Below are 12985 nucleotides of genomic sequence, written 5' to 3'. Positions count from 1 at the left end.
CAGTTGAGGTTGAGAGATGATGGTCCCCAGGAATTTAAATATGACTTGGCTGTGCTGACAGCTGAGCAATCACTCGAAAGGGGAGAGATGGTGTGGGGGGGGGGCATTTCCTGAAGTGTACCACCATCTCCACGGTTTTGACTATGTCGAGTTCTAGGTTGTTGAGACTGCACCAGGCCACCAACCTTTCTACTTGGATGACCAGGTTTACGTCATCAGCAAACTTGAGTGTTTTGACAGATGGGTCGTTGGAGGTGCAGTCATTGGAGTAGAGGGTGGAGAGCATATGCAACCCTGTGCTGATAGGGATTCTGAAATGTTGTCCCATCTTAACGTGCGGTGTCCTGTTGGTCAGGAAGTCAGTGATCCACGAGCAGATAGGAGCCCGATACGTTCAGCTGGGGGAGTTGGTGCTGTAGCAAGTCCAGAATGACTGTGTTTCAGGCTGAGCTAAAGTCCACAAACAATATCCTCTTGCATGTCCTTGGGACAGCGTCATCTACAGACAGATCTATTGGCTCTATAGACGAACTGCATGGGGTCAAGGAGGGTGTCGATGGTGGTTTTGAGATGGGACAGGAAGAGATGCTCAAAGGTTTTCATGATGACCGAGGTGTGCGATGCAGCACTGTAGTCATTCAGGCTGACTGAATATGTCAGTGAAAACAGGGAAAGCTGGTCAGTGCAGTGGTTTTGGTAGTCAGTGCTGTTTGGTTCAATACATGAAACGAACAAACTCCGCTTCTAGTTTTGAGATTGTGAATTTGCCACTTGCATAAGAGTTTCAGCACTGTTCCATGAATATCTAAAGAGGTATATTTGTGAGAAAGCAAAGAAATCTAAGATTCATTTTGACAACAAACTTCTGATTTTATTCCAAAAGTGTTGAATAATTGCTAGAAACCTTAATACAATTTAAAAAAATTAAAACCAATCCATAATTTAAACATTCAGTCCACAAAAATAACATCAATTTATGTATGCATTATTAGCGATTGTTACAAAAACCTACAAAACAACGATTATCTATTCACAGGGTACAAAATCTTGCAAAATATCAAGAGCAGTGTGACTGTACAGCAGTGTGACTGTACAGCAGTGTGACTGTACATTGCAACTTGTTTCAGTCGTCTTCATTGTTTCCTCCAGTACAGGACCTCAGTCAATGGAAAAATGCACTTCACTAAAACCCTCATCTTCACCGGACTTCTTCTAGTCTTCTCCTCCTTGGTCTTTGCCATCATGTGAATTTATTTGTGAGATTGTTAAGGAAAGTGGTGAGCAGGGCTTTAAATCTAGAATCCTTAATGGCTACATGCATTTTTTTGACTTGTAAATTAAATATATATATCGATTGATTCTTGAAGAATAGAACTTAGAAATGCCTCATGAGGTTAGTTCAACTGTCGTACCTCATCGGAAAGCAAAATATAAACTTGTTTTACTCCAATGGTAAATAAAATACTAAAATCACAGGGAATTCAGTAAAACATTTGTTAAATTTAAGAAATCCGTTCAAGTATTCCCACAAAAAAAGGCGTTATGTGATCATGCCAATATAATCAAAGTATGACATTATTGTTTTTTTTTTTTTAAAAACACTATTTTTGGGATTAGTTGTTGTCAATTTGCAGTCTACAAATTATAATTTTTTTCTGTCCCCCCGGACAAAAATTGTCCCGCAGCTGAATCTAGGGGCCTACCCCTGAATCTAGTGACCTACCCCCGAATCTAGTGGCCTACCACTGAATCTAGTGGCCTACCACTGAATCTAGTGGCCTACCCCTGAATCTAGTGGCCTACCCCTGAATCTAGTGGCCTACCCCTGCCGTATAGCCTCAAAACATGGTTAAAATGATAATTTTGACCTCATGGAGGGTCAGTCCTGAAATTGAAGGTGGTAACATTTTACCAGGCCCATCACTCAGAAGAGGCGGGGTGGCCACTTTGTTATGGTTTCAATTAATCACAATAAGAATAATTACAATCAATTGACACTCTTGTTTTTGGCTGTGCTCGGTGGAATCCGAAAGGCATGAAAAACACAGAATCTCACTGCTGATAGGTACTTATCACAGTGGGAGACCGTTCCTTCTCTTGCATTTAAAAGGATATGATTCATAATCCAGGTTCTGTGTCAATACTCCAGTCAATATAAACTCAGCATTGTGAACATCTGTAAGGAAGAAACAGGGGAGACAAGAGGCAGGTTTAGCCTCGAGTCAAAACAGGATGCCATAACAACCAGCCATATTCATAGCACATGTCCACATTGACAGGTTCCTCTTACCAATGTTCTTCAAGAAGTACTCTCTACATAGATGAAGATCATTCTCACAGGATATCAGAATGATCTCAGGAAGGTTCTGAAAATAACAGAAAACATTCCATGAGTTCAGTAATAGAAGATCACCTCCGTCATTCTTCAAGTACACAGTTATAACAGTTCTGTGACTACATGGAGATGACCAGTACCTTATTCTGCTTGTGCTCCATTATTTTGCGGAAGGAGGGCTGCTTGGGGAGCACCTTGCCTCCTGCGCTCTCTATGATGGCTTTCATAGTGGTAAGGCTGGGACAGATCCCAGGGGTAATATAGAAATACTTGCCCTAGGGAGGGAGAAGAAAACGTGTTTAATTGGGAATCTAATGCATCCAATCAGACAAATGGACTCTTATCACAATCTGACTCAACAGAACAATTAAATATTTCCAAATATCCACACATGGGTGTCCACAAACCAGGCAGATGGATATTGGGGATAGATTCCACAAGTGTGTGGGATCACTAACCTTGAAGAGTGGTGCAGCGTGGGCCCTCTTCAGTGACTCTTCCAGACTGAAGCCGAACAGCACCTCTGCCTCTGCATCTTTTAGCATGTAGTTCTGCTCATCTGAATGAACAAACACACACATACTCTAAAGCCAAACAGACTCCCTCTAAGAACATACACACAAAAAAGGATGACCTCGCAACAGTATCCCGCAACATGAAACTTCCTCCCACAGATCCATTATCTAATAACTGAATGCCAACTTAAAGCAAGAATCCTTAGTTGCTACATACATTTTTGGACTTTATGATATGTACCCATTGATTCTTGAACAACATAACTTATAAATGCCTTATGAGCTTAGGTCCACTATCATATAGCCTTAAAACATGGTTAAAACTATATTATTTGTCCTTGCATCAATAGCTCGGTCTGCGAATTTGAGAGTGGTTACATTTCTTCAGGCATATCCCTAAGCTTTTTTTTACTAAAGCAGAGTCGGGGTGACCACTGTCATTGTTTCGATTAAGGATTCTCGCTTTAAAGTACCAACAAACTTCTGGCTCTTCCAGCTCTCTTCTAACCACTCAGGGGTGACGATGTGCTCGACAATGGAAATCGCCGTGAGGAACTTCACAGTCCTCGTCACCTTGTTGGCCACCAGATGGGTGCACTTTTGAGCACTCTTTGCGATCTCCCCTCCAAGGTTGTACAGCCTCTGAACAGACAGAAAGGGACATCGGATGCATTGTTAGAGGCAGAGAGTGCTGCGAATCGGATGTGAGCCTGTAAAAACGTTTACCTAAATATCGGTGATTGATATTCTTGCCAACAGTAATTCACAACAAAGGCTGTTTCCTGCAGACTCTTGCTCAGCTGTGCACAAACATAGAAATAACAATTACCTTCATGAATTGTTGGACCTGTGTTGGCTCAAAGCCAGTGAAGAAAATGTACGGTGTGGATTCTGGTGGAAGCTTCTTGGTTGGGGCTTCGATCTCCTCAAGTCTACAATTGAGAGAATACTTGGGTCATTGGGAGATAAACTTTGAGTTGTATCTGTCATGACTGTCCTGTGAGGATCCGAATGGGTCAGATCAGCTTGGCAATGGCTGACAGTAACCAGACCTTCTTCCACCCACAGAGGGGGGAGGAGGGAGCTGCCGCCGGGTTGACAGCTCACACCCTGTCTTAAATTAAAGGAGAGGAGATCTAGGGTCTCCCTCGCCAGTATTAACCAAAGGATAGTCTTCGTTAACAGACCTTCCCCGACGAAACTAACACGTTCAAAAAGTGAATAGTGGAAAAATATTTGAATAAGAATGTGGGGAATGGTCAGTGGTGATCTATAGAAAACGAATGTCATATGGGTTGATATTTTGTGATGTCATTAACAATGTTATAAAGGAAATAACAGTACATGTACGAAGTCTCCATCCTCTACATTGTATATGAAATAAGACCCGAACGCAATTTTAGGAGTCATGAGATCATTTTTCTCCTAGAAAATGTTGCACAGTAAGTAGCCACGCCCCGAGTGAGGTCAGAAAGCGTGAGCCTGACAGAACCGTCCCCTTCGACTAGAGTACATAAAAGGATTGGTAAGGAAATTAACATTTAGACAAGAGAGGCGTGTAGCTGCAGCACACGCCCAAAGTGGTCGAACTCTGAATATCAACACGATTTGGAGAAGAAAACTCCCCTCTCAGACAATTACTGGTACAGCTAATTAGCTGTCCTAAGAAATGTATCTAGAAAAGCGAATTTAAGTGGGACCACTCTACTACTCTCCTCAAATCACTGTAGTACACTACTCTCATCACCCAATGGGAACCCGTCGACACGGCTGGCTAGCCTAGCTTCCAAGGGGCATCTTCCAGAGTGAACAACAGTAGGAGGAGACCCCTTTTGGACAATCAGAGCCTTACAAGCGTGCCGCTGAAAGGCCCATCACCCTTCCTAGGGAGGGCTGGTTCCGAAAGAGATCCACAGCGAACGAAGGCATTCACACGTAAATACATTCATGATTTCTTACTCCAAACGGACAGCAGTTCGTGTACAAAGTATATGATTACTGTGAGAAACGTTTCTCAAATGTATCAACGGTAAGAGTTAATTTTTTATAACAATTATAACAATTAAAACAGTTAGTTGATTAGATCATATGATCAATGAAAGTCACATATCCCTATATACAAAGATGTATTTTTAGAAACAAATATTATTACAAACAAATTCTGCAGATTGTCTAACTCATCTTCATACCATGCTACACACCACTGGAAACTAGGGTGATGGAGTCTCACCGTGGTTTCTTATTTGGATGCTGGGAGTTCGACTCAGACTGTTTCTGCTTTTGTTGCAACTGCAATGCCGCCAATGCGTCAGGCGAAACCTTCACAGGAGCCCGCCAAGCACCTAAAATTAAGTCCAAAAGGAGAAAAAGTAATTATATTCACACCTATGTTTAACAGATGGCTGTCCAGCTTAACAAAAACATCCATTTCAAGTCCCCTTGCCCCCACTGTAAGACTTCTGAACCCTGTACCCAGTAGGTTCTGAACCAGATGCTGGTTGGGGATGAGTGGTTCCTGCAGGTTGAAGTTGGAGTATTTGCTGTGCTGGACCTGCCGGAGGACTTCAAAGTTCCCCAGGAGAATGTCACAGAGCCACTGGGCGTTGACGCAGGGGATCCTCCACTCCTTGGCCTTCTCATACTTCAGACCACTGGGCCTAATGAGACAGGGAGGGAGAAAGGGTTAATAGATGGGTTTAATACAGTAGAGCAAAACGGACATGATACAAGCATTAACACACACATTAATTCAACCTGACACCCATCCACACAAACATGAATACGCCAATGACTTGATTGTGCCAAAAACATTTACATGCCATTCATAATAGGTGAGAACATATCAAGGTCATCTCTTACTCTTTACAGATGAGCACAGTGTTACTACGACAGAGGTAGCCTGTGTATCTGGCTCCTGCCAGGTAGGCCATCAGCTTCAGGTCGTCGCGTTCTGAGTCCACAAAGCCAGTTACGGAGATGATCTGAGGAGAGAATGATAGCAATGTCAATGACTTAGTATGGAAGCTAAGCTATAAGCGCCATTTATGAGTCATAGGCTTGCAAGTCTAGTCATTACCTCATGATACACCAAAGCATAATGTATCATTGTACCATTGTTTCAAATTAAAAACATACGACCGCAACCCATGTTAGATGTTTTTAATGGGGTGCGATAAAAAGGAAGTGATGCGTACGTGTTGTGAGCAGGGCTTGGCTCCTGGTGGGAAGGCGAAGGGGAGGTGTAGGGTTCTGTGAGGAGGAACCATCTTCTTTTTCTTCAGGATGGTGTTCAGCCAGTGGGCAGTGACACAGCGCCTCCCCTCTCGTAGGGCCTGAGGTACAGCAACAAGAGAGATTACATTTAAAACCTAATCTAACTGACATACAGACACACAAACAGATTTTGGCTTTCAAGCAGGCCTTTTAATTTTTTATTTAACTAGGCAAGTCAGTTAAGAAAAATTCTTATTTACAATGACGGCCTCCCCCGGGCCAATTGTTTGCCGCGCTATGGGACTCCCTATCACGGCCGGATGTGATAGTGACGCCTTTTGCACTGAGATGCAGTGCCTTAGACCGCTGCGCCACTCGGGAGCCCTTTAGCTGAGATGAATGAAAACGATTTAGTGATGCTTACCTGGACATACATGCTGCTGACTTGAGTTTCACAGAGCAGGTGAGTGCAGCGGTTGTTAAGAGAGGAGTCCACAATTCCACCATAGGCCTGGATAATCTGTGATTAACAAAATACAACTCAGCAATGCAAGGGGCAAGATAGTAGTTGAACAAATGCAGTTATAATGCTGTTTGCTCAGATACAAGATAAGGCCGTGAAAAGACTGAAAGTCTCTCTCTTACTCTCTTCCACGTGGCTAGGAGCTGCTTGTCTGCCATCTGCTCTGGGTAGTCAGCGATAGCAAACACACAGCCCACCAAGAAGCCATCTTCTGGAACTACAGCAGCAAATAGAAAGATGATTGGTTAGTCAAAAAAATAATAATCACAACCATTAAAAACATAATGATGATCGTTGGCTGTATTTCATTCGATCACAAATGTTTCATGTATTTTTATGTATTTTTCTAATAGATGTTTTGTAATGAACTGAAACAGAAGGTGAAACTGACTGATATATATGTCAGTAAGAGTGAACTTACTCTCTTGGCCTGGCTCGTGGCCAAACAACTGGTGCACTTGAGGAAGCTGAGGCTGTAGTGACCCTTGCTGCTGCTGGCTCGGATGCTGCTGCAGCGACTGCTGCTGGCTCTGGAGATGCTGCTGCTGCTGCTGTTGAAGCTGCTGCATGTGCTGCTGCTGCATCTGTTGCTGCAGGAAATGCTGCTGCTGTTGGAGGTGTTGTTGATGGAGTTGCTGCTGCTGGTTCTGCTGCTGTTGGAGCTGTAACTGGAGCCTGTGCTGCTGGAACTGCTGTAACTGCTGTTGTAAAGCATGCTGCTGCTGCTGTTGTTGGAGCTGCTGCTGCTGTATGGGCGGCCGGGGGAGCTGCTGTGGTCGCAGTTGTTGCTGCGAGAATGCACGTGGCGGTTGCTGTTGTTGTTGCTGGGGGAAGATCTGTTGTTGGTGGATCTGCTGTTGGTGCGGCTGCTTCTGCTGGATGAACTGATGGGCCGGTTGTTGTGACAACTGAGGAGGGAAACCTTGCTGAGGAACCTGCGGTTGCTGTTGCTGCTGGTGGTGCAACTGCATGAGTTGCTGTGGTGGAATATGCTGCAGCATGGGGTGCTGTTGCTGTGGCAGCTGCTGAGGTGGGTGTTGTTGTGGCTGTTGGGGGACCTGATGAGACTGCTGCTGCAGTAACTGCTGCTGTGCTTCGGCTGTGAGCTGCTGCTGACCTTGGGGCTTCACTTGGTTGAACAGGAGTGGGTTGGGTTGGGTGTTGGGCTGGCCCTGGTTCGTTTGCTGCTGCTGCTGCTCCAATGTCTTCGTTGAGGCAGAGAGACTCTGTAGGATCCGTGGTAAGAAACCAAATAATTTACATTTTAGCACTGCTTTTAGAAATGGACTAGGAAATTTTGACTTCCAAGTATTTTATACCACTAAAGCAAAAGAAACCAAGCAAGAAATAAAGCTTTTGAGCACATTAAAGGACAGTATTCTTACATGTGCAACGTTGGAGGGTCTGGTGGTCTGCTGGATGTCAGAGTTGTTGGTAATGTTCCGTAGCGTCCTGGCCGCTGGGCTCCAGCCTGCCATGCCCTCTGGCCTCTCTGCCCCAAGCTGGGCACCACTGGGTCCCAGGGCAGCCCGGGTGTCTGGTGGCCCTGCACTGCCCGGCACAAGGGGCACGCTGGCACAGAGGTTGATCAGGCCAGAGTCCTTCCCTGGCTGCAGTCTGCGTTTGGGACCCGGGGGTGGCCCGGTAATCTCTACTGGGGTCCAGTTCAGGTTCCGTTCCTCCTTCTCCGTGGAAGAGTCATCCGAGTCATCGAACATGAGCTCGTCTCGTCGCTCGGCTTTGGGCGAGGTCCCTCCTCGGCCACTAGCAGGGGAGTCGTCTCTTGAGGAGGAGCTGGATCTCCGGGACCTGGGGCCTGGGCGCCTGCGGCCTGGAGGGCTGTAGCTGCCCTCCGAGAGCGACTCATACTCACTCTCCTCATCCTCTTCCACCTCCTGGTAGGTCAACCGGGGGTGGTACAGAGCCTCGTCCTTCCGGCTCTTGTCCAACGCCGAGTGTGTGATCCACTCCGGCGTGACGATTTTGATGCTGCTGTGCTTCAGGGCGACCTCATACTTTTCCTGGAACACACAATTTACACCATGGATCTACAGACATACACTTCCGGTGTACAATATTTTACTGTGTAACTTACTGCAAAATTGGTGTTGTGGTGTCATCTGACCAACAGAGTACTGCGATCAATATTGCAGATGTCAAGATGAATCGTTTTATTAGAATACAACCTGAAGTAATAAAGATGTGTTGTGTCCAGTGGTTAAGCAAGTACTAGACAACCCACAGACAAGCTCTACCTCCTGGTGCCTGAGCACAAAGACAGCAGTAAAACAAGCCAAAGCAAGGCTAATAAAATATCCAACACAAGGAAGGCTTCAGCAGGTGCCTCAAAATATCCTAAAAATAGCAACATGCAGACATTCTTTCTCAAAAGACTGTTCAATTCACCAATTTGTCCATGTGCTCCATGTTTTCACCCCTATATTTGCCTTTGAGTCAGGGGAGCATTGGAATTATTTTACATGAAAAAAACACTTATTCCATAACACAAGAATGACAAAGCAACTTTTTATGGCTCTTATAGAATTGAAAAATAATTACCCCTTTTGGCTCTGGAACAATCAGGTGAGTGCATTTCTTGTTTAGGTTGAGTTGACAGTCACCGCCATAAAAAGTGACCAAGGCCCAAAGAGTGTTGAGATCTTCTGGTAGCTAAACAAAGAAATGCATGAGAAAGATGTTAACATTCTTTAAAATACTCATCATATGAATCCATAAACCATTTCATAGATATGTGCACAATAGTTAAAAGGTAATATGTAAAGGCACATACCTTTGGCAGACATGCCGTGACACCGAAGAATATTTGTCCCGACTCTGGGGAGAATCCTGTAACTCTGTATTATCTTTTGTCAAGGAAGTCATTCAACTCAAGTGTTAGGCTATTCGTTCAGCTTAAGTGTCAGAATATCAAATCAGAAACACAAATCAATTGCTCGTAAAAAGAAAGGTTACGGTAGCAGGTCTCCACATCTTACGGACAAAGTCACCCAAGACGGCTGAAAAACAAAGAAAACAGAGTTTAATGGTTGAACTGTTCCTCTTCCCTTCGCACCAACAAGGCTACAGGTTTGTTAGTGAATTGACTATATAAAAGGGATCTACAATTCACACCCATACCTTGACAACTGGAAGGTCAAAGACTTCTCGTGACTCCCCAACCTCTGGGTTATCCCCATCCTCTGCTATGATGTGTGTAGCCAAGGCATTGTATGAGACCTCTTTTCCTTTCCCCGCTTTTAGGAGCTGGACAACCTATAGTGCACATGAAATCACACCAATGAAACAAAACAGAACACCTGGGGTCGATTGCACCAGTTATAGGCACATCATATGTCCATGTGTAAAATCCTGTTTCAAACCAAAGTGTGATAATATAAGCCAGTAGGTTTCCAAGATGTTATTCATAAATCATGGGGTGGCCTGAAATGGACATTATCAATAGAAGATACTGTTGATTGCAGCTGTATTAGTAAATGACAACAAAAAAACAATTGCAAACAAAAGCTCAATCGAGAAACAATTACATTTTTCAAGACGTAATTGATTTTTAATATACCCTATGTACACGATTGATCAAATTACAGGAGTTACAAGAGAGTAAATTTAAGCCATTATTTGGCAGGAATTTAGAACTTGTAGCTCTACAATGGCGGGCATGTCCTCGCACATGCGCAATGTCAGGCGCACAATTCAGCAAGCGGACGATGGGCTCTCACCTCAATATATTGTCAATCCATCTCGTTCTATGGTAATCCATACACATACAATTCAAACATTAGGGCATTTCTGTGTTTTTGTTTTGCTAGCTAGCTTCATTGAATAACAAAGTCCCTAGAATGCCAGGGTAATGGTTAGCAAGCTAGGTAGCTATCAAAACTAGCTCGCTAGCATCCAGCTGGCTATGGTAGTTCGGTAACCTCATCTGGATCAATGACAACTACATATCTATTTGTAAATCGCAATAAATGCATTAATTCAAACGGCACATCCGCAATCCATTCAGGTTACAAATGATCAATTTGAGGTGAAATTGAAACAGTAGACTGGTCGTTAGCTTTTCGTTAAGCTAAACGGCTATCGGTAAACATTGGTTGGCTAACGTTAGCTAGCTAACGTTGAGCTCTTCACCTTTTGGTCAATGTCTCCGACCACGTAGAATTTAACATCTTTGAAGAGCTCTTCTGGGACCTTCGGTTCTTCGCCCGACATTACTATCCATAAAATGCTAATCGGTATATGTAACACAAGATAACTAGCAAGTTAAAGGACATGAAAAAGTTATTCCACTGCAAATGTTCATCTCAAGGCAACACTAGCGCCAAATCTCACTGTGCGCGCGCCATGGACCGGAGGATGTGACGATGAGGGGAGTGGGACAGAATAACATTCTTGATTCAAAAGGGGCGCACAGGGACAACAATTAAGTTACTTTAAAACAGTTACAGAGTTGAATGGCTGTGATAGGAGAAAACTGAAGATGGATCAACAACGTTGTACTTACTCCACAATAATTGACAGAGTGAAAACAAGTAAGCTTCTGCAGAATACAAAAATTCCAAAACATGCATCCTGTTTGTAATAAGGAACTAAAGTAAAACAGCAAAACAATTTGGCAAAAAAATAACCTTTATGTCCTGAATACAAAGCATGTATGGGGCCAATCCAACACATCACTGAGTACTACACTTCACATTTTCAAGCATGGGGGTGACTGCATGATGTTATGGGTATGCTTGTCACCGGCATGGACTAAGGGCTGTTTTATGATTTAAAAAAATAAACGAAAGAGAGCTAAGCACATGCAAAATCCTAGAGGAAAACATGCTTCAGTCTGGTTTCCAACAGATACTGGGAGACAAATTCACCTTTCAGCAGGACAATAACCCGAAGCACAAGGCAACACTGGAGTTGCTTACCAAGATGACATTGAATCGCTTGAAAATCGATGTCAAATATTAGAGGCTTACCCAGAAAGTCACATAGCTGTCATCGCTGCCAAAGGTGATTATAACATGTATTGACTCAGGGGGTTAAACACTTATCTGATGAAGTGTTTTATTTTTATTTATTTTTTCTCACAAAAATCGTTGACACAAAACGACAATTAAATCCATTTTAATCTGACTTTGTAACACAACAAAATGTGGAAAAAGAAAAAGGCAGGCAGCTCCTAGACAGCGCTTGATGCAGATGTAGTGACGATGGCCTTTTATTTAGCCTAGCTGTGGCAGAGCAGGAAAAGAGCCATATTATCAGACTGTAGCAGTCACAATTTATGATATAATGAGGCAAGTCATGCAAACAAAGACAGATCATGCAAACAAAGGCAGAATGTTTTAAAGGCCTTGCCCCCCATGAATAAAATGTATATAAACGTACTATATTCATCTTTAAGGGTAATAATGTGTATGTTGGATTGTGATGGGCAACAAAAAAAGGTGGGTAAACTGTGTTTACTTGCATTTACCCTGCACTACACCACTGACTGTAGGACTGATAAAGAAAGTTGTTTTCTATAAAAAAAGGTGAGTAAACTGTGTTTACTTGCGTTTACCCTCCACTACACCACTGACTGTAGGACTGATGAAGACAGTTATTTTCTATAAAAAAAGGTGAGTAAACTGTGTTTACTTGCGTTTACCCTCCACTACACCACTGACTGTAGGACTGATAAAGACGGTTCTTTTCTATATTCTTGAGACCGTAACATGGTTTCCCTATATTTCAAACACGTGTAATTCACATTTTCAGAGATATCTTCTACTCTGGAAATAATTCCTCCACAGTTCTTAGCTAATTGGCCTAATTACTTCATTAATTAGAAGGTGTCAAATTGAAGTCCTGTCAAACTGGCCACAGCGGGTGTGTATGAAATAGCCTATAGTTAAATAGCCATAGTGAATTATGGACATCCGTGTGAAAAGACCTTGACAAACTCTGAAATGCATCCAATTAAATCTGTAATGGGATCACTTAATTGACAGCTACATTACATATGAAAATGTGACCTTGTGACCTCAGAGTTAGAATTTGACATCCTTTATCTGAAGTGTTTGACAAGGTGAAGCAGTTTGATTAAAGTACATTTTACCCATGCAAGCATATTGTCTTTCTCCTTTACAGGTATAGCATGCTCAAGAGGATTATATTAATCAAGCATGACTATTGAGGTAAGTACCTGTTCAATTGCAAACACATCATGTCAGTTCATAAATTAAGTGTAGTGAGCATTATGGCTCTATGATTTCATGACAGGGAGTCCATCTTGAAGCAACAGCTAACATGCTGTTCCGAGGTCCTTGGAAACATTTTGGACAGTGAAAATGTTTCATATATTTTCGACATCAGAAACATCTGATCATTCATAGAGCACATAAA

The 12985-nt window shown here is 43.1% G+C and overlaps 1 protein-coding gene across 2 annotated transcripts; it reads right to left on the bottom strand.

Moving 5' to 3' along the window:
- Nucleotides 1–849: 849 nt before the first annotated feature.
- Nucleotides 850–11021, bottom strand: LOC110508697 (PAX-interacting protein 1). Of its 2 annotated transcripts, none has more exons than XM_036966423.1 (20): nucleotides 10736–11021; nucleotides 9725–9859; nucleotides 9560–9603; nucleotides 9378–9441; nucleotides 9146–9256; nucleotides 7972–8607; nucleotides 7008–7821; nucleotides 6709–6803; nucleotides 6488–6583; nucleotides 6045–6182; nucleotides 5710–5831; nucleotides 5323–5507; nucleotides 5081–5192; nucleotides 3680–3782; nucleotides 3324–3492; nucleotides 2794–2894; nucleotides 2476–2610; nucleotides 2291–2366; nucleotides 2116–2176; nucleotides 850–1256 (listed from the first exon to the last, which is right to left on the bottom strand). In XM_036966423.1, the coding sequence occupies exons 1-20, from the start codon at nucleotides 10814–10816 to the stop codon at nucleotides 1241–1243; spliced, it is 3294 nt and encodes a 1097-aa protein (XP_036822318.1). In that variant the 5' UTR covers nucleotides 10817–11021; the 3' UTR covers nucleotides 850–1240. The 2 variants fall into 2 exon arrangements, with proteins under 2 accessions (XP_036822318.1, XP_021445094.2); XM_021589419.2 differs by having other exon boundaries at nucleotides 7008–7812.
- Between the last annotated feature and the right edge of the window lie 1964 nt (nucleotides 11022–12985).

This window comes from Oncorhynchus mykiss, chromosome 28 (assembly GCF_013265735.2).
Source record: "Oncorhynchus mykiss isolate Arlee chromosome 28, USDA_OmykA_1.1, whole genome shotgun sequence".
Lineage (NCBI taxonomy): Eukaryota > Metazoa > Chordata > Actinopteri > Salmoniformes > Salmonidae > Oncorhynchus > Oncorhynchus mykiss.
This window is presented reverse-complemented; position numbering and strand designations above follow the sequence as displayed.

Bases quoted from the DNA above. Each gene is read 5' to 3' on its own strand.
- LOC110508697 (XM_036966423.1), bottom strand. From the start codon at position 10,816: ATGTCGGGCGAAGAACCGAAGGTCCCAGAAGAGCTCTTCAAAGATGTT. The intron at 9,860-10,735 runs GTGAAGAGCTCA...TGTGCACTATAG, and splicing joins TCGGAGACATTGACCAAAAG to GTTGTCCAGCTCCTAAAAGC. The intron at 6,183-6,487 runs GTAAGCATCACT...GCTGTACCTCAG, and splicing joins TCAGCAGCATGTATGTCCAG to GCCCTACGAGAGGGGAGGCG.